The 27,077-nt window shown below is 47.3% G+C and overlaps 1 protein-coding gene across 5 annotated transcripts in view; it reads right to left on the reverse strand.

The window, feature by feature from the left end:
* The window catches only part of NTM (neurotrimin), a 953,690-nt gene that overhangs the window by 102,958 nt on the left and 823,655 nt on the right, over positions 1 to 27,077 (reverse strand). For all 5 annotated transcript variants that reach the window (XM_006061669.4, XM_006061674.4, XM_006061672.4 and 2 more), the window contains one exon: positions 18,775 to 18,900. In XM_006061669.4, coding sequence (XP_006061731.3) covers positions 18,775 to 18,900 — 126 coding nt within the window. The remainder of the gene's footprint in view (positions 1 to 18,774; positions 18,901 to 27,077) is intronic.

Raw genomic sequence — 27,077 nt, forward strand, 5'->3', positions numbered from 1 at the left:
ACTATTTTAAAAATTAAAATTGGTATCAACTACTCAAATTCCAGTGGGGAAAAAAGATGATCAATGTTGGTTTCTCCTTTACTAGCTGGACTGATTCATCCTGATTTTTGCTGTCAGGAATAATGGCAAACAGTGGATTAATGTGTTCTGAGTGCGGCCTCTGCAACCAATGTGGCTGTTTAAGTCTCAGCCACCTCCTAGCCTCATGTGTGTCTTTGAGCAAGTTACTTAAGTGAATGCTCTGGGTCTGAGTTCCTCCACCTACAAGAGAACATTAATAATACTTGCACCAGAAGATTGTCAAGAGAATACAAAAGTTCACATAGGCAAAACATTTAGAAAAGTGCCTGGAAAACAGCCAACCTACAATAAAAATATTAGCTGTTAGGATGATGATGAAAAGGAGGAGGAGGAGAAGGAGGTGAGGATGGTCCTTCTTTAAGTCTCCTTTTCATGCAGATCGAATCTGACCATTTTAGACTGCGTCATTTTCCTAATTACTGCCCCTTGCATTTTCAGGCACAGAACCACTAGCTTCTAGCCTAAGGATTCAAGCTTGCCAAGAGATCCTGGCGTTCCTCGCTGCTGGCCGCGTGATGACAATGAAGTGGGGCTCTCATCAAGAGGTCCTTATAACCATGACAACATGAGCAGCACCACTCTTCTGAGGATGTCATTGCCATGACAACACCTGAGTGACTGAAATCAAGAGGCCTAGGAAAGTGCCTTGATAAAGAGAGGAAACGCATCAACACACGGAGAAACGTGGCCTCTTAGGAGCAAGAACAGGGGCTGGTCAGTGCGGACACTTGGCGACAAAGCCAGAGGGAGCAAAATAATGTTGAAGAAAACACTGCGGTCACACTCGCTGAATTGCCCTGGATTCTCAAGCGCCATGGGGCTCTAGATAGAGAGAGAGATGCACACGGAGATGGAACTCGTCCGCTCCAATCCTTCCATCTTACACAGTGGAGCCCACAGAGTCAGGCTTTCCCCTCTGAAAGGCAAGGAGTGCCCCTAGTGTAAGGAGGACAGGGAGAGCGGGTCTGTCTGGACCCGGAGGAGAAACTGTGGATGGAGAGTCGGGCACGTGCCTGCAAGGCAGGACTAGGTGGAGAAGATGCTGCTGCTACCTGTCTGAGCAACAGGCAGCTTTCTTCCAGGTGGGTGAGCTCTTCCCTGTCTCTAGTATTTTTCTAGACTGAACACTTGAGGTCGTCTGCTTCCTCTGCCCCGCTGGTAACTGACCCCCGGCCTCAGCTGCACTCAAACAGCAGGGGTGTTTGCAGAATGTCCAAAGTGCACAGCTGTAAAGGCTAAGGTATTTTCCCCAGACAGTATCGCCCTCCAGAACTGGATTTGGGCTGTATTTGTCCACACTTCCTGGTATTAGTTGACCTTCTCCTTCCATCCACAGGGAGCTTTCTTTGTGGTGGAGGCTTCACTTGGATAATGACTGTGGTCATAAGTGGGCTTATGTGGGCTGCCATATGTGGGCTTCCCCGGGGTAACTTGGTTCCTGTTCTGATTTTAAAGAAAAGATGAATTCAGACATCCTGCTTCAGGTTCATGTCTGGTCAAGGAGGGTAGAATATTGCGGACTCTGAGAACTTCTCGTGGTCCCTGGGGAGAGGTTGGGGGTGAGCAGAAATCATCCTACATACCCAGGCCCCTCCTCCTGGGAGGTTTCACACTCCAAGAAGTAAGTGCTTCAACTATCAGTCCCCAGGGAACCCCAGCTTCCCCAGTGGCTCAGTAGTAAAGAATCTGCCTGCCAATGCAGGAGATGCAGCAGATGCAGTTTCAATTCCTGGGTCGGGAAGATTCCTTGGAGTAGGAAATGGCAACCCAGTTCAGTATTCTTGTCTGGGAAATCCCATGGACAGAAGAGCCTGGTGAGCTACAGTCCATGGTGTCACCAAGGTCAGACATGACTGCGGGACTAAACCACCACCAGCAGCAGGGAACCCTCACCAGACCTCCCAGCTGGTCTCCCCTCCAGGCGATGCTTCCCAAGGTCAGAGATGGTCAGTTGCTTTAGCAACATGGTGACTTTGGCTCCAGTTTCCCAAGAGCATTGGAAAGCCTCCTAAAGAAACAAAATGTATAAGCCGCTCCGCAAAAAGAGACAAGTCATAGCTAATTTCTTTTTTTCACCTGAAGAGAACTTGAAGGCTAGCAATTACCCAGCAGTACAGCTAGGGAGTGGCCAAGGGTGACCAGGATGCAGACCACACTTTGGGGAAAAGTCGCTTTGACTTCACATTTCCCATCAATCCCATATTCTACAAAACCTTATTGCCAAACTTCTCTAAAAGTCTTGTCCATTTCTTCAACCCATTCTCTCCCTTTCCAATTAATCTTTTTTATTTATTTATTGACTGTGCTGGGTCTTTGTTGCTGCATGGAGGCTTTCTCTCATTGTGGGGCACGGGCTTAGTTCCATGGCATGTGGACTCTTAGCAGACCAAGGATCGAACCCACGTCCACTGTGCTGGCAGGTGGATTCTTAACCACTGGACCACCAGGGAAGTCCTCCAACTAATCTTAATCTACCATCTTTGGGCAGAACCTCTCTCACCAATGTCTCATGTGAGTACATTCTGCCATTTCTCAGTCCTCATCTCCCTTGACTTCTAAGCAATGCATATGATACTAATTGTTCCCTTCTTCCACAAGGCATTGTCTGCACCCAACTTTCAGATTTCCTTCACCACTCTCCATCCACTTCCTCACAATTGCCTTTGCTGGATACTCCTCTTCTAACACCACAATGTTGGAATACCCCGGGGCTCTGTCCACACTTCTCTCTTCTGTCCACCTTCACCCAATAGGTGGTGATGGCCAGACATGTGGCTCTGCACACCATCTGCATGCTGATGATGCCTGGATTTATTTTCCCAGCACCTGCCCCTTGCAGAGCCTGCTATCTACTCGGCATCTCCATGTGCATACCTAAAATACCAAGCTCCTTTTTCCTTTGCACACCTGCTCCTTGTGGAGTTCCTGATGGCAGGAATGGATAGAAGTAGCCACCAGCTGGTACAGGTCACAAATCTTAGAATACCCCTTGATTCCTAACTCATTCTCACAAACCCTATCTAAGAAGTCAGCAAACCTTGTGAGCTTGCAGAATACATCCCAGATTCGATCAAGTCTTCCCATCTTTGACAACACCAGCACAACCCAAGCTTCGTCACTTTGTCATGGACTTAAGCAACAGCATCCTAACCAGTAGAAAAGTGGCCACCCTCACACCCCTGCCCCTCTACTCCAGTCTTTCCTTTCAAACAGTAAATGTAACCCCTAACAACATTTATTCAATCAGTTCATGATCCTGTTTGACACTTGCTGGGACAAATGCCAAAGTGTTTAACTTGGTTTTCGAGGCAGGACATGACCTGACTCTTGGCTCTCTTCACAGCATCCATGGCACTTCCTTACATCTCCATTCTGGCTGTTCCTCACAGACACCAAAGGTCGGGCAGCTCAGGGCCTTGGAACTTGCAGGTCCCTCTGCCTGGAACACCCCTTCTTTCTCTGACCTATTCACTGCCTCACTTCACTTAGCTCCCAAGGTCTTGAAACCCACTAGGACCCAAGTGGGGCTCTTACGGGGCAAAAGTCTTTCTGTGTCCCTCTTTTTTTGTTTGCAGGAAATAGGCTTCATTCAGCCCCCCAGGTCTTCCTTGAGTTCCAAAGGGTAGGTTCAAACACTTGCTTTTCTGGGAAAAGTGAAAGTGAAGTTGCTCAGTCGTGTCCGACTCTCTGCAACCTCATGGACTGTAGCCTACCAGGCTCTTCTGTCCATGGGGTTTTCTAGGCAAGAGTTCTGGAGTGGTTTGCCATTTCCTTCTCCAGGGGATCTTCCCATCCCAGGGATGGATCCCAGGTCTCCTGCATTGTAGGCAGATGCTTTACCGTCTGAGCCACCAGGGAAGAGCCCACTAATCTGGGAAGGGAGGGGACTATGGAGACAAGGGAGGAGCAGTCAAGAAACAATAGCGCCGCTTACAGTAGGCTCCTGGTTCCCCCTCCAGGGATACACAGAACAGTATCTCTGAGTTGTTCTGCAGGACTAAAACTGCCAACCCATGGGAGATGCTAACTCCTTGACGAAGCATTCTTCAATCCAAAGAGAAGGGCACAGTATGAGACTGCCTGAGGCCAGATGACCTCTGGATTGAAGGAATCCAGGTCCTGCAAATACCTTGATTCTCATCAGCAAGACTGCTCGTGAAGCGCTGCTAGCAAACTCCTCACCAAATCCCTTCCCCCAACCCAGGGTTGGGACACCCAGTTTAGAGGGCATTAGCCTCCTGTGGCCCGCTTTGCCTGGCAGAGCGATAAAGCTCTTCTCTACTTCATCCCAACCTCTGTCTCTGAGATTCAATTTCACATCAGTGCACAGAGGCTAAGTTTCAGCATCAGCGTGTGCTCAAGCTTTCTCTCAACACTCTAACCAAAGGAGCACCACTATCATTTTTCGCTTACCTCTGTTTCCTTTTTCTCCACAGTACTGTCTCCCTGACATCAGCTCACATATTTATCACTGACTATATTCCCCACTCCCACACTGCAGTCCCATGGGGCAGGGGCTCTGAATGCTGTGTTCACGGCCACACACTGTCATGTATTCAGTACTCAAAAAATATCTGATGAATAAAAGATGATTCATTTCTGCCTGTTTATCATATCTCTGTTGTACTTCTTCATTTCTGTTCAATCTAATAAATCCTGATTCTCTAAAGATAAATAAATAAATAAGCCTGGGGTTGCAACGATCACTTTTGGAGAAAAGGGAACTAACCCACGTGGAGCAACAGGCAGAAATAAATCAGGCACCAGCTGGTTCCTAATATTCTACCTAGCCACATGAGTCACATTTTCCAACAAAGGTCCATACAGCCAAAGCTATGGTTTTTCTAGTAGTCATGTATGGATATTGAGAATTGGACCATAAAGAAGGCTGAGCAGTGAAGAACTGATGCTTTTGAAGTATGGTTCTAGAGAAGACTCTTGAGAGTCCCTTGGACAGCAAGGAGATCAAGCCCGGTCAATCCTAAAGGAAACAAACCCTGAATATTCACTGGAAGGACTGCTGCTGAAGCTGAAGCTCCAATACTTTGGCCACTAATGCGAAGAGCTGACTCACTGGAAACAATCCTGATGTTGGGAAAGATTGAAGGCACAGAGAGAAGGCAGCAGCAGAGGCCGAGATGGTTAGATAGTATCACTGACTCAATGGACATAAATCTGAGCAAATTCTGGGAGACAGTGGAGGACAGAGGAGCATGGTGTGCTGCAGTCCATGGGATTGAAAAGAGTCGGGCACAACTTAGTGTCTGAACAACAGCAACAAGGCCACATGAGAGGACTCATGAGAATCTCATCCATAAAGACAATCCCCAATCCCTCGAAATGGGCAGTAAAGGAGGTCAAATCAGAAACATGGAGGTCTTTCTCAGCTTCATACCTACATCAAACCCATGGCTAGTTCCAGCAATTTGGTCCCCTACATATCTCCATGTTCCACATTTATTCTCCACTCATGCCATCTCATGATCCTTGACCTCTCAGTAGCTTCCTGAAGGTCAGCCTCTTTGCTCTGGATCATCAGAAGGCTTGGTCTTGCCAACAGCTACCTACTGTCCGCACTCACCTGAAGGCTCAGGAGGAAAAAGGACTGAGGCTGCAGCTGAAGCCTGTGAAATGTGCTTTCCTGCCTTCCCTTGGTGACCATGGGGGCTGAACCTCACCAGCCTCACACCCCACACTTCGGGGGGGGTCATGCATGGAGGGGACCGCCTCCCCGCCTTCCATGCTCTGCAGCTCTCATCCCTCACAACCCCCCACCTTCCATGTCTGACGGCTCTGCTTCTGGAACACCCACTTCCTAAGCAAAATGCTGGCCCAGACCTCAGGCTCTGGGCTGAGCAGCCCCCGGAATGCCTTTATTAACCCAAATCCAGCTATTCCCTGAGGTCAGCACCTCCTGGGGAGCTCTCAAGAAACTGCTGGGTTGTTGGTTTCAGCATCAGAGTCCATTGAGAGGCGAGCAGGTACTGAGCAAGTCTTCCAGAGCCGGGTGGTCCCCATGACGACTCTGGAGCAGCCTGGATGTGTCATGATGGAGGGCCTGGGACTCAAGAGCCAGCCCTGCCAGCAAAGTCCCAAATACCTCCTCCCCTAACCTCTATAGGGTATCTTCTTAATAAGTCCATCCATACCTACTCTATGGAAGGCTGCAAACCCCAAACTGATGCTTGACAATCTCTCTGCCTCTTATCTTGGTTAATTTTTTTTCACAGTAATTACAATATCATACACTCCCAGGTTCACTTATCCTTGGATTTACTTTCTGTCTCTCCCTGTAGAATATAAGCTCTGTGAGACCAGGGATTCCATCTGCTTTGTCCTGCCATGGATCTGCATGGTCTGAGACAGCTGCAGAGAAGCAGGTGCTCAACAGCAATTATTGAGTAAATAGTTGAATCAATGTAGAAACAACCAAGATTGTTTTGTCCAGAAGATTTTCCGGGCACAAAAATCCATGTCACCTTCTCTGCTTTAATCCCTTTTGGAGATGATGGGCGACAGAAGAAATAAATCAATGGAGGGAAGAAGCCATCCGTCTTTCTCGATCACGCAGATGTCTGGCCAAATATCGTCAACCATTGTGACCTGGTGAACCATCCCGTAAAGGGCAAAGCAGTGATGCAGGGAATTAGGAAGGAGCATGAGGCCTCCTGGGCTGCAGACCCGTTAAACATGAGGAGTCCAGAATCTGTCAAAGTAATGATTAAGCCCAAAGTCATTCCTTTTAACTCTTGCTAAGAGAATTGAAGAAGGATTTGTTTTGGGGGCTGGGGGAGAGGGTTAATGTAGAAGAATCAACCTCTGTTAGAGTAAAGGGTAGGATGATGCTCTTAGGCGAGGAAGGGCTACCTAGTCCCTGACCCCAAACACCCAGGAAACCGTGGGACATCTGGAGAGCGTGTACAGCCCAGCCCCGAGGGAGGCTGGCCCCTGGATCTGGAAGAACAGGAATTGGTATTCTGCGGATTGCTCTCTGACTGTCCTGGCTCCAGCAGGAAAGGCATTTTACACCCCTAGGAAGATGAAGTGTGCCAAATGCCACAAGGACACGGAGTGAAACTGAATGGAGTCAGATAATGAAAAACATAGCCTGGCATCCAGCAATTTCTTTTCATATCTAAAGCCGTTAACGTGTAAAACAACCTAATAATAACAATCAAAGCAGAAGACATACCATTGTGTGAGTGAATGATGGTATTTAACATGAGGAAGAAATAGATCGAGTCAGAGAGCAGCTGCCACACGGCTATGCGTGCTCCATGGTCCGGGGGGCGGGGGAGGGAAGAGAGCCTGAAGCTCACACAAGCTGCTCTGGGGAGGATGATGCCTCCTTTGAGAACTGAGTGGTCGCCGCACGTGCTGGGGCTGCGTCTGCTGCTCTCGGAGGTGATGGTACACAGATCCACTGGAAGGCACCTGAGAGCCTGGGGAGGATGGAGCATGCTGGCCCAGCACGGAGCCCAGCCTGGAGCCCAGGGTCTAGACAAGAGTATGACTGAACTTGTAGGAATACTGTGGAAAGCTGGGAACCCAAGGACCACAGACTCTGGGCGGGAAGGAGGCCTGAAAGAGAGTAGTCATGTCCCACAGACGGAGAAGCCATGGGTCAGAAGCAACGCAGGGAAAAGAAAATGGATCTTGGAGAAAAACAAGCATCGTATCTTAAAGCATGCATATGGAATCTAGAAAAACAGTACTGACGAACCTATTTGCAGGAAAGGATGGAGGTGCAGATGTAGACAACAGACTTGTGGACACAGTGGAGGAGGCAGAGAATATGACGAATGGAGAAAATAGCATCAACATATAAACACTGTCGTGTGTAAAGTGGATAGCTGGTGAGAAGATAACACAGGGAGCCTCGTCTGGCAGTCTGCGATGACTAGAGGGGTGGGATGGGGGGAAGGGAGGGAGGCTCAAGATGGAGGGGATATATGTATAATTGTGGCTGATTCATGTTGCTGTACAGCAGAAAACCAATACAACATTATAAAAATTAAAAAGATTTTTTAAAAAGAATATGAAGTCAAAAAGGTTTGGAGTTGAACTTCACCTTTTTAATATCTGTGGGCCAGTTTTCCTATCAGCTCTCTAGTTCTTCATTGCCAAAATGGAAATGATGCCTACTTGTAAGGGCGTCTGTAGGAGTTAAGTGATATTAAGGTATGTAAAGCAGAGTGCCCAGCACAGAGCAAGCAGCACCCAGCGGTGGCTCTAAATGCAGATTTCTGCGTTCCCTCCGGGGTCTGGGGTACGACCCAGGTGACGCCTGAGCTGCTGGTCCAGGGGCCACCCTTGGAGGGTGGCGCGGTCCAGCACAGTGGTACAGCACATGCCTCCTGGAGACACTGCGGCCGTGGGTGGGGTTTCAGCTCTGCCACTTGGAGCCCTGTGTCCTGGCCCACTTGTCTATGCTCCAAGCCTTGGCCCCCTCATCAGTAAAGCAGCTCATTACAGGACCTGCCTCACACTGTTGTTGAGAAGAGTTCATAAGACTCTGCTGCATGTTTAGAAGAGTGGATAGCACATTTTTTAATATCCCTGGAGTCTTAGTTATTGTGGTTGGATAATAGAGACCCTTCCATTCAGACTCTAGGGAAAAAGCAGTCATCACAGGGCAAGATAAGATGCAAGATGGAAAAGCAGCTGTAAAGTCAAAGCAACACAGCAAAGTCCTTGTGGCCAGGACAATCTGATTGCAAACTGTGTCCAAGCTCTCCTGGCAGCTCCTGGTGAGTCCTGGCTATGGGATTCCTGAAGCCCTCATCTGGTCTACGGGGATTCCTCGGAGAGGAGGTTTCATGGCTGGAGTGGAGGGCGATGCCCTGCAGAGGCCCTTCTGTACCCCCCAAAGAGCTGCCTGTCAGGTATGGTCCTCAGAGATGGGGTCTCCTGGCCTAGAGGGGCTGCTGTTTTAACCGGCCTTTGTAATAACCAAGCCAGGGTGGCTAGCATCTGTGGGGAAGACAATACAATCTCTCTGCTTTTCTGTTTCCTTTTTCGTTTCATCAAAACAGTTCTGCATGGTAACGGTCACCAAGTACCCGCATAAATAGCCCAAGACTCGGGAGAGCGTGGGGGAGGATGCTGTTAGCCGTGTCTGCATTCAGCGGACGTCTCAGTCTACATTTTTCAAGGGTTTTAAAATAATTGGGTAAAACCACAAACAGCGTCTGTGGTGTGCACTCCTGCCCTCGGTTTCTAGATGGAGGCTTGATTTCATATGTTCTCAATTGAGGCACATTGAACTCATTAATTTCCCCACTAGTCTTTTTATGATTTCCCTCTTCTTTGAAGTAGGAAGCTGCACGGCTCTAATATTGCTTTAAACCAGATCATAAATATTAAACTTACAAAACCCTTATTGACATTGGCAAATTTTACCCTAAATGTATCTATATAGCCATAATGTTACAGTTAAAGAAAATTACAGAGCTAAAAGAGTGATCTATAAATGTCTGAATCCACTTCCTTCTTTGCCACCTTGATCTGTGTTTAAACCATTTACTTAACGAGTTTGTGGATCGCTTCGCCCCATACCTGAGGATGGACCACTGGTTTATCTCCATCATAATGAACCGCTTTCTCTGTACAGGTTGGACCTAATACCGTATGCACCCCTGCTCCCCGGGACAGGACATCCACCACTTTCCATTATGATGCAATTATTTTTTTTCTCCCACCATCAATGAGCGCTGTAATATCTTTTGCAATAGCAATTATGTGTTCCCTCCTGGGATGGCTACTTGGGGTACTCTGGGAATTTTAATCAAGCACCTACGTTAATTAGAAAATCATGGGAGTGAGGGAGGTGCTGAGGAAGCACCTTTGACTATCTATCCTTTCTGGCAATTGACCGAACTTGAGTCCTTTTGTAAGGACTTAACCTTTTCAGAGGAAGGAATTTTAATTTCCTCCTTTTTGTTCTTGTCTTCTGGGCGGGAGAGAAGAGGAAGGGCTGGCCTGGGTGACAGAAGCGACCAGGGTTAGGCACCTGCTGTATGTTGTCAGCTGGGCACCCTGCATTGGGAAGCATGACTGTCAAGCCACGTCCACCTTGGCAGGGCCTGGTTAGCTCTATTCTGCAGACCAAGTGTCTGAGGCTCAGTCCTGGGTCTACTAGGGAGCTGGTTCCAGGGGCGGGGAGGGGTGGTGGGAGAGGCATTTCTTATACAAACTCCTTTGATTGGTTAGTGAAACGTGATGATGCAGATATGACATTCCTGGATCTTACCCTTTCCTTGCTAAAGTTGATTTTGTTTTACATTATGCACCAGACTCAACTTCAAAAAGGGAAGAAACATCCTCTATCTGCGCTACCGGACACTTGGTCCTTCCCTGATCCCCTACAGTACCCGCCACCGTCAGGTGCTGCGCTCGGCACTGGAGGTAAAGCAACCTCAGGAGGCCTGCCGCTGCTCCCCTGGTCCCATGGACGTGGGGTCGCGGAGCCCTCCAGAGCCCTGGGCCAATGGCGAACATCGCCACCGTGCAGAGTGCTGTGGGGTCTTGTGGGGAAGGACTGAGGTGCTCTGCTGGAAGAAAGTCACCAGAGGCTCTCAAACAGGTAGCATTTGAGTCTGGTCTTAAGAAAAGAGTAGGACTCGATCGAGAAGCTGCAGGGAGATGTGTAAGGGGAGCAGGGTGAGTCCTAGAAGGAGGTGAACCTCAAGTCCCAGTGTGACCCACAGCACGAGCCGGAGGGCCCTTGGGGTCTGTGACCAGATCCTGGAAGTTCAGGTGCTCTGCCGAGAAGCAGGAACAAAATCCCAAGAAAGAAGCACATCTTCAGAAAGGCATCTCACTGCCCCAGCGGGACCCAGGCACTGAGCTGTCGAAGGGAACGCATACCCAGCTGGACCTGCCTTCAAAGTCACCCATTTCGGGAAGGTCACTCCAGCCAGGACAAGGAATCACTGCAGGTGGTCAGAGCCTCAGACAAGGGCCAGACATTGCACACGTCTCAAAAGAAAGGACCGGCTGGACCATTCTCACCTGTCCTCAGGAAGCAGATGGAGAGAGCAGACACACTGCTCATCACCCCAGCCCACCTCTGGGAAGCAACACCTCAGGGAAGAAGCCTTCTGCTCACTGCCTCGGCCCGATTCCAACCTTCCAGCAGAAGATAGGCGGGCCCCTCACAGCTCAGCTGGTCCCCTTGCCAGGGAGCCTCCCTGACATGGAGCCAAAGAACACAGATCCCCACACACACTCCTTCAGGCCCCTGTTTCTTGGGAACTTAGGCTAATCCCTGGCTTCACACACCTTGGCCGTGACTGGGGAGGTGATTCAGTCATTGAGGTCTGTGCCCCCTGCACCCCCACCCGGCTTATGGCAGAAAAGATGTATCGCCTGTACTGCTAATTTCAGGGCAGCCACCAGAACAAGGTTCCACGAGTTGTCCAGGGTGGGCGTAGATAGAGACCTTTCAAGAAGATCTTTGTCTTTCCTGCATCTTTTTTTTTGGCCCCCTCCTTCGGGGTGGTGAACATCGGTGGGCGAGGTGAAGCCTTTAGTCCCACTTTGTCCTCCTTCCCTCCCAGCCCGGCGCCTCTTTGCAGGAGACTTCTTTTCTCGTTGGCCGTCCTAATGATCCCTGTGCCACGCGGGGCCCCTGACGCGGGTGCTGACAGGCTGCTCATTAGTGCCAGGGTGCCGCGTCAGCCGGTGGCACGCCGGAGCTCCACTCCTGACACCCTTCCACAGAGCTGTCACCAGAGTTGCGGCACCTGCCAGCTTTGGTTGAACTCAAGCTGTGATACCTCCAGTGCCAATTAGTGCGCCGTGTCCTGCTCGGCTGGGGAGGGAGGCCTGTCAGTGCTGACAAATGGGAAATGGGTGTGCATAGGGCCAGGGGAGGGCCTCGCGGGGGGGTGGGGGGCGGGTCAGGGAGGGCTCAGAACCTCAGAACATTGGAGAAGCCGTCCCATCCGCAGGTCACCCTGTGCTCACCAGCTGGTGCCTTTGAAGGCTCTGAGAAACAAGAATGGGCCTGGACAGCCGACAGCCCCCTGGGTCCTCAAGTCCAGCAGGAGAGCTCAGGGAGGAGGAGGCAGAAGGGAATGGGCAGCGGAGGCAGGTTGCCCATCCCCACAGGTGAGGGTGTGGAAGGCTTGCAGAAGCCTCTACCCTGCACTGTGGGAAGAGCTGGACTTGGTGTGCAGCTCAACAGATGGAGATTCTGGCTCTAACTCTGTCCCCCAAACCCTGGGGTCTTTGTGGTGCCCGAGAAGAAACATTCCACCTCTACTCCACGTCACTTCATACACTGAGGGATGGAGGGGAGACGTTTTAAATAATATTTCTTTTTTGTTGTACTGATTTCTTTCTTTGTATCAATTTTATTATTTTTAACCCATGAGGAACAGTACATTTTCATGGACTACCGAATTCATTCTCTCTGGGAATACCCAGGGTTGATTTACAAAACCATTGGAAGTTGTCATGGGTTTAGGCACAGGCAGGTTGGGATGAGAAAGTGTGCAAAAGGCTCAGGGGCCTGGAAGGGCCCGGTGAATTACGTGTCAGAGAAACACAGACATTGCGAGAGTGACTGCAGTGAGGCGGTGATGAGGGCAGAAGGCAGCCCACCCAAGATCCACCTCCAAAGATGTTCGGGAGCCATCTCAGCCCTTGCAAAAGAGAACTCGAAAAGGACTCTCCTTCAAGGAGACGTCCAGCTGCCACAGCAGCTGCCCCGCCAGAGGGACTTGGAGAAAGGCTTGAGAAAATCTCCTGAGAAAAAGACCAGAGAAAATCTCCTGGAGACTCACTGGCAGAGTCTCAGCAGGAAACACACCATCTCTGGACCACAATATCAAAGTGGAGGAGAATCCCTCAAGGATGCAGATGGAATATTTGAATTAGGTAGGAGAACGGTCATGCCCTTGGGGGTACCAGCAAGCACAAGTGCTGTTTATGGAATCAACACCTATTTCTTAGATGCTTTCTGGGTGCTGGGTATTGAGTTAGGAGGTGGAAGATCTTAGAAAAGAGAGACACAGGCCCTGGTCTCAACTCATGAGCCAGAATCTGGACATCTCTGTGGACTGATCGCTGGACCCTCCTGAGCCCCAGCCAATACCCAAGTTGGAAGCTTCCTCTCAATAGCCTTGACATAGTCATTTTTCAGTGTTGTATTCGATGGGATAAATGCTGAGGTAGGTGTACCAGAAGGACTGCTTCTTTTAGGATGGTCAGGGAGTCCAGACCCCATAGGTATAGTAGCTGGACTCAGCCTTCAACTGGGATTCATGAGGGGCTCCCAGGGAGGTGGAAATACAGAAATCTCAGCTTCCTCTCTAAAGTTCTGACAGCCCAGAGGAAGCTGGAGACACAGAACTGGGCTTTGAGAATACCTTCCTATGAATTGTGAGGTCCTAAAAAGCATCTCTTAGGACACACTGGAAGAGATGGGATATCTGCTTACTTGGAAGACTCGGAGGAATAGACAGCATTAAAGGTATTCTTTTGGATAGCACGGGCTGTGCTAAGAGAAGTTCTTGAACATCTCGAGAAGGCAAAGAGAAGACAAGACACAGAATCACAAGTAGGGGCTGTGTCTGCAGGACTTTGGGGACCACTGCTGGTCCTTCAGTGCCTGGAGCAGCAGGTTAAAAGGGGGGATTCAGCAAGGGGCCATCGCAACATTTGTGTAGCTCCAGATGGTGTTTCTGTAGGAGAAAGTGATATGGGCTTTTTGTCCTTAAAAGACCAAGGCAACACCTGGACCCTTCTAAACAGGTATGTACAGCGAGGGTAGGTATCTCTATAAAGCTAATACACCTTCTCCTTGAACTCCTGAGAGCTCTAAGTTCATGAAGGGAGCCAATAAGACATACAACCAGTACCAACAAGTGAAATGTTACTTCTCACATCCCATGGCAATGTCAAGAGGTGGCCTGAGAAGTCTTACCTTCTCTCTGTTCTGGAAAGGGACAACTGAACTTTTGCCTTCTGATGTAACATGCCAAGCAGACACCTTCTGAGAAAGACCCTGCCACCCCTTCCCCACTATAAGATCACTCCCAGCTTCTGTATATCTGGATACATAAGCCACTATTATACAATGGTGGTTAACACTTCTTTATTTTGTTTCCACATAAAAGGCAGTGAAATCTGGGACCTTATGTTAAGTGAAATAAGTGAGAGAGAGAAAGACAAAAATCAAATGATCTCACTTTTATGGGGAATATATATATATACACACATATATTATATATATATATATATACACACACACATACAAACTAAACCAAAACACATAGATGCAGAGAACAGAATAAAGGTTACTGAAGGGGGAGTGGGGTGGGGGCAGGTAGTGAAATGGGAGCAGGGGGTCAACTGTATGGAGGTGGATGGAAGCCAGCGTTTTGGTGGTGAGCTCACTGTAGTGTATACAGCAGTCAAAATATAATCTTTTCTGCATGGAACTTACATAATGTTATAAACCAATGTCAGCTTATTGCAGGGAGCACCATATGAGTTGTGATACAGGATACTAGGAGTTTTCAGAAATGTGCAGAACAAACAGATCATTCAGGAGAGAAGACGTAGTGAAGCCATTAAGGTTGCCCACAATGCTTGGCCCAGGTCTTTCATGGGTGTGAGTATAAGAACAATGATCTTTGCCATACAGCCACTCGGGAGAACAGTGAGGAGATTCCTTAAAAAACTGGAAATAGAACTGTCTTATGACCCAGCAATCCCACTGCTGGGCATACACACTGAGGAAACCAGAATTGAAAGAGACACATGTACCCCAATGTTCATCACAGCACTGTTTATAATAGCCCGGACATGGAAGCAACCTAGATGTCCATCAGCAGATGAATGGTTAAGAAAGCTGTGGTACATATACACAGTGGAGTATTAGCCATTAAAAAGAATACATGTGAATCAGTTCTAATGAGGTGGATGAAACTGGAGCCTATTATACAGAGTGAAGTAAGCCAGAAACAAAAATACCAATACAGTATACTAATGCATATATATGGAATTTAGAAAGATGGTAATGATAACCCTGTATGCGAGACAGCAAAAGAGACACAGATGTATAGAACAGTCTTTTGGACTCGGTGGGAGAGGGAGAGGGTGGGATGATTTGGGAGAATGGCATTGAAACAGGTATAATATCATATAAGAAACGAATTGCCAGTCCAGGTTTGATGCAGGATACAGGATGCTTGGGGCTGGTGCACTGGGATAACCCAGAGGGATGGTACAGGGAGGGAGGTGGGAGGGGGGTTCAGGATGGGGAGCACATGTACACCCGTGGCAGATTCATGTTGATGTATGGCAAAACCAATACAATATTATAAAGTAATTAACCTCCAATTAAAATAATAAATTTAAATTAAAAAAAATGACCTTGATTGAGTTGTGACCTGCCCACACAGAATGGCACGAAGGATGATAGAGGCTCTGTCTTTGGAGCCTTTGCTTCAGTGTAGGGCATCTTTTCTTCTAAGGAACCCTATTCTGTCCACATGTATGTAAAATAAGCCGCATTTTGCAGACACTTAGTGGGGTGAGATGAAGCTCTGGCCACTAAGGGTCTCCAGCTTCCGTTTGGTTTCAGCCATAGCCCAGTGACAGCTCTCATCTCCAAATAATCAGTCACCGAGAAAGCAGCACTGCGTGAACCCCGAGGTGATTAGTTACCACGTGGCATGTCTCTCGTCAGCTTGAATCTGGGTAGCTAATCCTGACCGGGGATCTGGGAAAAGCTGCGCGTCTAAATTACTCTGATCCACAGGTAGATTCTGATTATCCTGCTCCTCTCCATCTTGATCCATCTTCTGTTTCCATAGCAGCTAAAACCCCAGGAAAATGGATGCCTCTGGCCGGGGCTCAGGTAAAGTCTCCTGGGGAAATGAGGCAGCTGGATGGCCGGGGTGGGGGAAGGATGCTAGCGCACAGCGGTGCAAACCTCCGCAGGAAGAACGGAGAAGGTGCCAACGCAGTGGGGAGACAAAAGTGATTGTGAGGGGAAGAGAGAGAAAAGGAGATGACAATGTGGGATGAAATGAGACGGAAAGGGAACGTGTAGGAGGCTGTGAGAGACAGGAAAGCAGAGAACAAAAAGAGAAAGCATGAAAGGGCAGGACAAAAAGAGGAGACGTACGGAGGAGAAAGGAAGAAAGGAAAGAAAAGGAAAGGAAGAAAAAGAACCCAGAAAAGGACAAAGAGCTGCAGGGCCAGAGGAGGGATGAGAAAAGACATCAAACAAGAGTCAGAGGGGGACTTGCAGGATGGAGGGCGAGGTACCTCCTGATAGAAGCAGAGTCCGTGATGCTGAGATGATGAATGCTCTGTGGAGTCTACAGGCACAGACCGTCCCAGCATCCAGCGGCACTGAGGACCCAACATTTTCAGGGATGAACGGGGCACACCTTGAACCAGAAAGTCTGTCCACCTGGACACCCTTCCCTGGGATGTGCCCCAAGACCACTTTTCATCACTAGCGGTCTTAGGTCCAGTGAAACCTCCTCCCAGGTTGTGGGCCATGCCACCTGTAGGGTCAGTTCCAGTTGAGAGACTGGCAGAAATTCAAGCATCTCTCTGATTCCCTCGCTCACAGTGGTGGATTCAAGTGCAGTGGCTATGGAGAGTTCTCAGGGTTTCAGCTAAACACACTGAAAATCTCACCCTTTCTGTGAAAACATCCTTAGGGTGGCTTGTCACCCCAAGAGAGGGAATTTGCTATCTGGGGCCCATGCAGTCTTCTTCAACTGATTGCATTAAAGCCCAGGTGTAGTGGACCCTGCAATGCCTGCCTTCTTCAGGAATGGAGGACAACTGCCCCAGGGTGGACCAGACAGTCCTCAGCTCCAGTAGGAAGAGAGATACCTGGCCTGGGCTCACAGCCCAAATTCTCTGACCAACTATGGTGCTGGCATAAAAGGTCACCCCCATACCTTCAGTAGGGCACAACCCACCCTGTCTTCAGAACACCCCACAGGCATCCTGCTCTCACACATGGTACCATAGTCAACCTCTCCCCCAGCCCGACCCCCCTGCCCTTTCACAGGGCTGAGCCCAAGGCCATCTCTGATAAACTTCTAGCTCACCAATCACCATCTCAGGGTCTGCTTTAGGGGGATTCAGACTGCAACACCAAGCAAATGACCACTCCTGCAGTGAATTTAGCATCTTCATTTTTATTGAATATAGTTGATGTACAATAGTGGATTAGTTTCAGATGTACAACACAGTGATCCAGTTATATATATATATATATATATATATATATATATATATATATTCAGATTCTTTTCCATTATAGGTTATTACAAGATATTAAGTATAATTCCCTGTGCTTTACAGTAGGCCCTTGTTGTTTATCTATTTTACAATAGGGGGTATCTGTCCTTTAGCATCTTAAACCTTCATGAGCCACAATGCACTTACATATACACACATGCCTATACACAAACACACACATATACACATACATACTTACATGAGTGCATTTTAGGCTAGCCAGACACAAGCAATGAAATTTAAGGATTTTTATTCAGGTCTCAGCTCAAATGTCACCATGTCAAACACCTTTCCTGACCAAACCTCTTGTCCTTCTGTCCACGTATCCTGTTCTATTGTCCCATCCTTATCGCCACTTATTATTATTATTAATATCACTGGTTATTTGTATCATGAGGATATGAGTTCATGAGAGCAGAGACTTGCCTGTTCTGGCTTATTGCTATATCCCCAAGCACTCAGTCGACATTTAAGAACAAATGAAACCATGTAATGCACCTTGCATAAAAGCTAGCTTTATAATATATGACGCCCACGCTCAGTCCTTCAAGTTACGCCTGACTCTTTGTGACCCGATTGTAGCCCACCAGGCTCCTCTGTCCATGGGATTCTCCAGGCAAGAATACTGGAGTGGGTAGCCATGCCCTCCTCCAGGGGATCTTCCCGACCCAGGGATCAAACCCTCGTCTCCTGCATCTCCTGCATTACAGGTGGATTCTTCACTGCTGAGCCACTGGGGAAGCCCTTAATAAATGGCATCTTGCTTTAAATTGTTAAAGTTTCAGGTTCAATCTATGCAAGCCCAAAACAACAATTAATCTGGTCTACAAAACATCTAGACATTTAGACAAAGTGAGTTTTGCAATTGAGTCACACATTAAGTGATATTTGTTATCTGGGATTAATCAGAGTAGAACGACGACAAAACCACATGAGGACTCATGGCCTAGAGACCAGATGCTTGGCAATGTTGAAGCAGTACAGACCTGGAAGTGTTCCTTTTAGGGACGTGGCCATTCCAGGCTCTCACCCATCGCTGTGTGTCTGTGTTTTCTCTCTCTTCCCACAGCCGGCTGAACATTGCCACCAACACCGCCCTGAGCACTCTACCATCCAGCGTGAACGGAAAAGTCACCCAGGACATCTCACCACCCTTTCACCCAGAAACAAGGGAGATTACTCTCCCAGGAATTGCATCAATCCTCCAGTGTGATTTCTGGAATCTTAGAGGTTATGCCCATCTTGCATTGAGAACACTGATATTCTCTGAGGAGCTATGGGTATATTGTTATCAGGCCACCAAGAATGTGGGATCCTTGTGACCAGGCCACCAGCACCATAACCTCCTGCCACAGCCAATGATTCTCCCACTTCCTCGCATGACACGATGTCCCAAGCCGCTTCTCTTACCTTTGGGGGAGATGTGTCTCCAGGTAACCGTGGGCTCCGGTCTACCCGTTGCTATGCAGGTGAGGCTGATGTTGTTGCCTTCGTTAATGGAGATATCTGAAGAAATCTCCACAATTTTGGGAGATACTGTGGAGATGAAACAGGTAGAAGGAAAATTAAAATTTTGTTGAAATATTTATTTGTTGTCTTCAAAGGGGAGTGGGCAGAATAACCCAGGGACAGAAACACAGGGGCTATAGTCAATGAGGAGGAACTAGAGGGATCCCCTTACACTTGAGAGAAACATCTCACCTTGACTTCAGCTTCTATTTCCTCCTATTTAAAGGCAATATCGGAGAGCCTGGAAAGGTGGCTCAGATGGTAAAGAATCTGCCTGCAATGCAGGAGACACAGGTTCGATCCCTGGGTTAGGAGATACCCTGAATAAGGGAATGGCAACCCATTCTAGTGTTCTTGCCTGAAGAATTCCATGGACAAAGGAGCCTGGCAGGCCATAGTTCATGGGATTGCAAAGAGTTGGACACAACTGAGCCTCAAACACTTTTACTGTGCATTTTCATAGTAAAAATACAACAAATATTTATAGGATGGAATTAGAATGGTTGTTCAAAGGAATCATTTCCCCCACTAGCTACATGTTTACAACAACCTCAAAACTGGGCCAATAACACATGTCATTTCAGTTCTACCAACATTGGTTCTGACACACTAGTGCTTCAAGCTTACGTGGCCTCTCTGTCCAGTTCTCATAGGTGTCTTCACATGAGTTTTCCTCCTTCAGTCAGCACGCCTCTGAGCCACCCCAAGTGTCTTTCCAGAACCCATGATCCCCCAAGACACGGTGACACCCAGCCTGCAGGAGACCCCAGGCAAGCTGAGCATCACCCTCACTTCCCAGACGCAGCTAAGACCCCAATGCAACCCTCACACAAAAATAAGACTGGTTGGAACTTTCTGCGCTTGTCTTTTCTCTTCTGGAACTATTCATCACTCACTCCTGGTTATGCTGGATTTTCTCCTCCAGAAATGGAGGTGTCTGCAGAGAGCTGTTCTTTGCCATTTTCTATCCTTCTCCTGAAAACTACTTCCCATCATCTCTAAGTCTCACCCAACCAGGAATACTCATTAACAAGCATTCACTGGACGTTGTTTCCTGAGCCTCAAGCCCTTGCTTCTCGTTTTGGTCCCCTAGCACCTTTCTCCAACTGTCTAGACTGACTGGAATCGTTCAAGGCCTAGCTGAGCCAGCATCCCTTCCAGAAGGTCTTCCAGGCCATGCCCAAGGGCACTGCCTCTCCATCCTGGAGACCATGTAGCTTCCTCCACAGTATTAAAATAAGCTGGCTTACATAACATGCATCATATTTTTCCTTGACTATACATGATTATACTGGAAGACACTGTACAAGAGCCTTGCTCATCATTTTATTTTCTGCTGTCTCCAATACAGCACCTTGCATAAAGCAAGCACCAATTCATCATTTTTAGACTTAAATCCACATGGAGCTTCAGGTAGGAGCAGTGTGGAGGTGGATGTAGCCAGGGCTGGGGAGTGACCCCAACCTCTAAGATCTGAAACTTCTAAGACATATCATTGTGATTTATGGCTGTATCATTATAAAAGCTAAATTGAAACTTCCAGAAGAGAAAGAAACTTGATGAGTTAATGACTGAACACTTGATTTGCTGACCGTCTGAAGGATCCCAATTCCTAAGCTCTCTAAGTCATTTAAATCTGATGCATTTTATACACACAGTTTTAACTGGCACGTAATTCTTGAAGCCCCAGCCCTGATCCTGCCCCCACTTGGCAATTGCACAGCCTTGCCTGTTTCTCAGAGGACAGGCTGCTGCAGAATGACGGTGCTGGCCTTGCAGACATCGCTTCAACTCTGCAGGTAAGTAATTTATTGATCTGTAAAGCACTCTGAGATGCTCTGCAAGGGATTATGTCACGCCAACGCCACGCAATAAAATAAAAAATGATGGACTTTGTGAACACAGGGTGATTTAGGGTTTGTAGTTGGAAGTGTGCTCAAAGTACATTTTAAGTGGAAATCAGGCTGGGTAATGAATTACTCTTGCTTTGGAAGGGCTTGCTGGGAGTTCATTTTCCTGGCTTCTTACATGATAGCTAATCTGCTAATCATACACTAGAGAACAATGGACAGTCCCCGAGTAGAAGAGGAGGCAGTTTGGGCCAAAGCTGTCAGCAGAGTGAGTATATCAAATGAGACCATCACACCTCATGCTTGGAAGAATCATCTAGAATTGTCTCCCTCCTCTCACAACTGGAACTCATCCAACTCATGCAGCTGAAGTTGGTGAAATGCTCGCTGGCCTTTCAAGCCTGTCTCAGAGTAAAGCTTGAAGATGGCAGATTGCCCTGAGATGAACTTGAAAGGCAGACCATTCAGGGCAGAGAGGTGAGGTGGTCTGACCAGAGGTGCAATCCCAATTATCAGAACCAAACTGGCACAGTGCCTAAGATGCAAGGAGATTACAAGTATCATTGTCCAGGTGGCAACTTCTAACATGCTGCCAGTATGTGAAATTAAAATAAATTGGTAAGGATGCACTGTGATTGTGGCTAATACATGTTCATAAGATTCTGGCCAATGGATAGGGATACTTACAATTTTATTTTGTTTCCATGGATACATCCTGCATCTTACCTTGGCTAATCAAGCAGGCTGTTAGAAACATACTAAGCTTGCATTGCTTTCATTCACTGATTTACGCATTGTTCATTCATTCATCCATCAATATTCACTGACTACTTCCATATACCAGTGTTGTGCTCAGCCCCAAGGACATGACGATAAAAAGACATAGTGCTTGTCCTCAAGGAGTCCACAGTCTAGAAATGCAAAAACCAGAACACAAACAAATCCCTTTAATGTATACAATAAGGTGGTGGGGAAATGCAGAGAGAGACACCCTAGCCAGCCTGGAGATGGATGTCATGGAGGGCTCCTTGGATATGAGACACCCCAGACAAGTCCCAGGAGATAAGTAAACATTAATCGGTTCTGAGGAGGAAAGACATTCCAGGCAAAGGAGGTGATGTTAGAAAAATCCTATTATTAAGACTTTTGATGGCCAGGCACCATTATTAATGGAAGAATAGCTACTGAAGGAGGAAGGGCCAAAAGTCACTCATCAAACATTGAGTAAGAAATTTCCCTGATGGTCTAGGGGTTAAGATTTTGCCTTCCAATGCAGGGAGTATGGGTTTGGTCCCTGCTCGGGGTGTTAAGGTCCCACATGCCTTATGGCCAAGAAATTAAAACAGAAAACAGAAGCAATATTGTAATAAACTCAATAAAGACTTTAAAATTGGTCCACATTGAATTAAAAAAAAAAAAAAACATTGAGTGAACATCTACTGCATACATAACTGTGGGTTAGGTGTGTGCAGGATGTGCAGAAATGCACATGTTTTGTGGACCCTCCATGAACTTACAATCTGTTGGGGGAAACTGCCTATAAACATCCCTATGCATCACAAGGCTGTGTGTGACTGGACACCAGCAGTACAGACATTAAGTTCTGTGAGTTAGTGTGGGAGAATAACAGCCAGTGAGGGTATGGGAACAGTTTCTCCTGGGCCACAGAGTCTACTGTAGGGATCAACAAAGGAGATACAGTCAAGAAGGTGAAGGAAGTGAAGCTGCTTCAGGTGGGACAGAAGTGAACGGGCACAGATGGGAAGGCAGGAATCCAGGACGCACGTGAGGATGCAGTCTACCCACCGCCAGAGGCAATGGAGAGCAGTGGTCCAGATCCTGGATCTGCGGCCCTCAAGCTGGGCAGTCTTGGCTGCAACACCTCAACTTTCTGTGCTTCACATCTTCATGTCATGAAGTCAAATGCATGTACTTCACAGGGTTCTTCTCAGGACTTAGGGGTAAGTTTATGAAATGCACTTACAGAAGTTCCAAGCTATGTGAACTATGCAATAAGTGAGCTTTAGTATTAGGTGAGGACTTCCCTAGTGGCTCAGCAGGAAAGAACTGCCTGCAACGCAGGAGACATGAGTAGACATGGGTTCAATCCCTGGGTCGGGAAGATCCCCTGGAGGGGGAAATGGCAACCCATTCCAGTATTCTTGCCTAGGAAATCCGTGGACATTGGAGCCTGGTGGGGTACAGTCCATAGGGTCACAAAGAGTTCGACAAGGCTGAGCATGCACGCACAGTCCTTGGCAAATATGTGTGCCATGTCAACACAAAATGAATGGTAGATAAATTTAACCCACTCAAGGATTAACCCACTTCCTGGGTTCTAACTCCATCCTATAGGCAATGGCAAGCATTTGAAATTGTTTAAAAGAGGAAATACTATATATAAGTATATAGTAAATATATATACATATTAATATGCTTTAAGCAAAATAAGCTTGTAACAAGATGTCAGAGAGAGCAAATACACAGAAATTAGAGCTGAGAAAACAATTTCTACAAGTAATCTTCAAGGCCTGAGTTAAACCATGGGCCTTAAAGAAAAGGGTGGGTTTGAGAGCAACGCCAAGGTCAAGCTGTGGTGCCTGGGGATTTCCTAGGTGGAGGATTCAGGAGCCTGGAGTCTGACATGAAGGCCATTCTGTTCAACAGCAGCTGGATGGCTCATTCATTTACATTACATGAGTAACTTCTTTGGGGCAGAACATTAGTTTGATTCTGTATTAGACAAGCTCACGGGGATGACAAGGGACCAGCAGACTGGCAGGACTGTCCTGTTGGCAGCTGGGATCACACAATCGAGGTCTGGGGTGAGTCTGAGATCTGCAAAGAATCCATGGACCCTTAATAGAGGCCATAAGCTTATTTCCACATAGATGCATGTGACGTCTCTGCTGACTTCTGAGGTCTGAATCTAGAAAATCAATTCCTATCCAATCAGAACAATTGGGAAATGGTCAGGTTAGGTTTGGAAAGAAAGGTGGAAACCCCCTCAGCCACACTCTTTGGATTGAGTTCCACGTTAGTGTATTATGCTAAGGTATAATATGGCTCTTATTGAATTTTAATTCAAATGTGTAAATAATTAAATAACATAATTATTAAAACAGTATTCTGGGGAACTTCCTCACTCTTCATGTAGCCTCCACTGCCCAGGTGTTAAGTTCTAATAATTATGTCATTAATAAATAGCAATTGGCTGTTTTTAGCGCACAGTAGATACCCTATTAAATCAAAATTAAGATGCTTTATTAGCCTTTCACGGTCCTGTGGGGCTGAGGATGCGCAGAAGTCCCTTGGACCAGGCTCCTGAGGATATGTGCAGATCCTAGATGCTGCCTTTGCTGCTGATATCATGTCCCCCCTCCTCACACCCACCCCCTGAACCTCACCTCCTCTCTGCAGTGAAGATCTGAGATGCCCATGGCAGCTCGGGACTGTTCTCACAGCAAGGGTTGCATCACAGCTAAGGCCTTGGGACCTGTGTCTTTACAGAATTAAAAGGACCCATCTGGAATACCCTCGACTTTCCTGGTGTCCAGAGACACCCAGGCCTGGGTCCATAACCTGGTGTAGGACTGTCCAGTCACTGGCTTCCCTTCCTCCCCAAACACCGCAGGTCATTCTTTGGTTCTTCATAGTTTCCTTTCTCCCCGCTCTTCACCTGGCCAGGTCTGTCTTACTCTTTAAATCTTAGCTCCTCCATGAAGCCTTCCTCCATCATCTTTCCTGATGTAGAACACCCCACACCAGATTATTGCATATGGTCTGCTCTCGCAAGGAAAATGTAAGCCCAACTGGTTGTCTTGCTCATGAAGCATTCTGCACACAGCATGATGCCAGAACACAGTTTGTGTTCAACACATAGGTTTTGAATGAATGAATGAATGAGTGCTTTGACAAGGCTGTATGGAAATATAAGTACATTGAAATAACTAAACTTCCTCAACATCTTTAAATAGTCCTTGAAGGCTTTCAGAGTATATAATAATTTCAATGGTTCCTGTTTATTAAATTGTTGTTGTTTTCTAGTAACTAAGTCATATCCGATTCTTTGAAACCCCAAGAACTGTAGCCCACCACTCCTCTGTCCATGGGATTTCCCAGACAAGAATACTGGAGAGGGTTGTCATTTCCTCCTCCAGGGGGTCTTCCTCACCCAGGGATCGAACCTATGTCTCCTGCATCTCCTGCATTGGCAGGTGGATTCTTCACCATGCGCACCACCTGGGAAGCCCCACTTTATCTTACCCCTGCATTAATCCCACAAGTAGGTATTATTTCTAAGCTGACCAACTCTCCTGGTTTACCTGGAAGTTGGGCTTCCCTGGTGGCTCAGACAGGAAAGAATCTGCCTGCAATGCAGGAGACCTGGGTTTGATCCCTGGGTTGGGAAGATCCCCTGGAGGAGGGCATGGCAACCCACATCAGTACTCTTGCCTGGAGAATCCTTATGGACAGAGGAGCCTTGCGGGCTACAGTTCATGGGGTCGCAAAGAGGTGGACACGACTGAGTGACTAAGCGCACACAGCACATAAGGCGATTCCCAGAACACGGGCATTTCAGTGCTAAACCCAGACAAGTTCCAGGCAAACGGAGATGCCTGGGCCACCCTCACGGTTTCCTTCCCTACGTTTTACAGGTGAAGGTACATCTTCATCTGTAAAGTGTAGGGAGTTTATAATGCAGAATTTTAAAGTGTTTTCTTTTTAATGAGCAGATAGATGGGTTAGAAAAATAAGAAATGCATATTGAATCATGGATGCACACACAAAAAATAGAATTCGACCATCTCATATATGCACCGAGACTGTGAATTTCTGTCGTGCGTTAGAAATTTTATAGGAAGTGTGACTCCATTATTTTATCTCACAAGAATGCTATGAGATGGCACTATTATGATTCCGATTTACAGATGAAGAAACTAAGGCTTTGTGAGCTGTTACTGATATGTGCCAGGTTATCCAGATGGTATGACAGACTGCAGCTTATGTCTGATCCCAAATGTATTCTCTGTACACAGAGTTAGTGCAGTGGAGTGTGGGTGCCCTGCCTGGGGTCTTGCTGACACACCCTCCCATGACGGGCACCTGGCTTTGCAGCTCCCTGTGACCACCTGTCCACCCACAGCCCTTCGTTATTCCTACATAGCATCGGTCTCTATCAGGAGAGTGGCTGAGAGGTTTCATCAGCATATTTTTGGACCTTCCAGTGTCTGCATGACTGTTTCGTTATCTTCCCTATCCATCACTGGCTCTTCCTAACCTTCCTTCTCTTTTGCATTGGCCTCGCCCTGTACACTGGACCCCAGAGCCGCAGCTCCTGGGGAGCGTTCATGTGAGGCAGGCTGTAACTGCCGCCTCTTGCAACCAGGAGTCCTAGCTGTTCCTGTATTGTGACAGAGAAATGATCCATAAAACCCACGGCTGAGTCCACTGAGGGGCATTCTCTTGGCTTACTTTGACTGAAAAAAACTAGTCAGCTTGTCTTTTCTTCATTCCTTTTCCCTTCTTCCTTTTTTCCAGGACAAATATTTGTATAATAGGAAATGTCTTCAGGTATCGTGGGATCTGGGGGATCTCAATAGAAAGAATCCTCAGCTTTGCCCCAGAAGCCTGAATATTAAGCCCAGGCTGACTGTTTCTAGCTGTAGAAACTCATGTCAATCATTTAACTCTCAGATTATTTTAATTATATGAATACCTGTCTTGCCTTTTTAAAGCACATGCTCTGTGGATCAGATAAAACTGTGAGAAATTATATTTTCAACACAAAGTACTATTCAAATGTGATTTATCGATATTACTAACAATGTGTATCTCTAGAGGCCCAGATGAGGCTAAATATAGACATTAGGTGCAGTGGGGCAGAAGAAGGACACTTTGTTTAGAGGCTGAGATGGGCTTGACCACCCCCCAAGTGGGTGCTCATCCCTTCTTCAGAAGTACTGGTGCTTTCGAGGTAAGCAGGGTCCTAAGGTGAGGACATGGGATGCAGAGGGTGTGGGGTAGGGGTTTTCAAAAGGACCCTTCGCTTCCCCTACCCCTGCCCCAGCACTGTGCTTGCTCTCTCCACTCTCCAGAAGGGAGAGGTTAGATCCTAGATACTCAGAATCCCAAATTAGAGTCTGAAAATGCAGAGAGCTCCTTGACGACACAGCCTCGGGCGGGTTGTTATTTCTTTACCCAGAATCATTTTGTCATTTCTTACATCTTACTCTTTCTCTCTCCCCATATTAAAACCCTTCTTGTTTGCAGGGGGAAAATCAAGAAGCCTGGGGAGAAAAGCTAGTGATTTATCTGGGATTAGTCTTAAGCCACTGGTTCCGAAGTTCGGAA

This window comes from Bubalus bubalis, chromosome 5 (assembly GCF_019923935.1).
Source record: "Bubalus bubalis isolate 160015118507 breed Murrah chromosome 5, NDDB_SH_1, whole genome shotgun sequence".
Taxonomy (NCBI): Eukaryota; Metazoa; Chordata; class Mammalia; order Artiodactyla; family Bovidae; genus Bubalus; species Bubalus bubalis.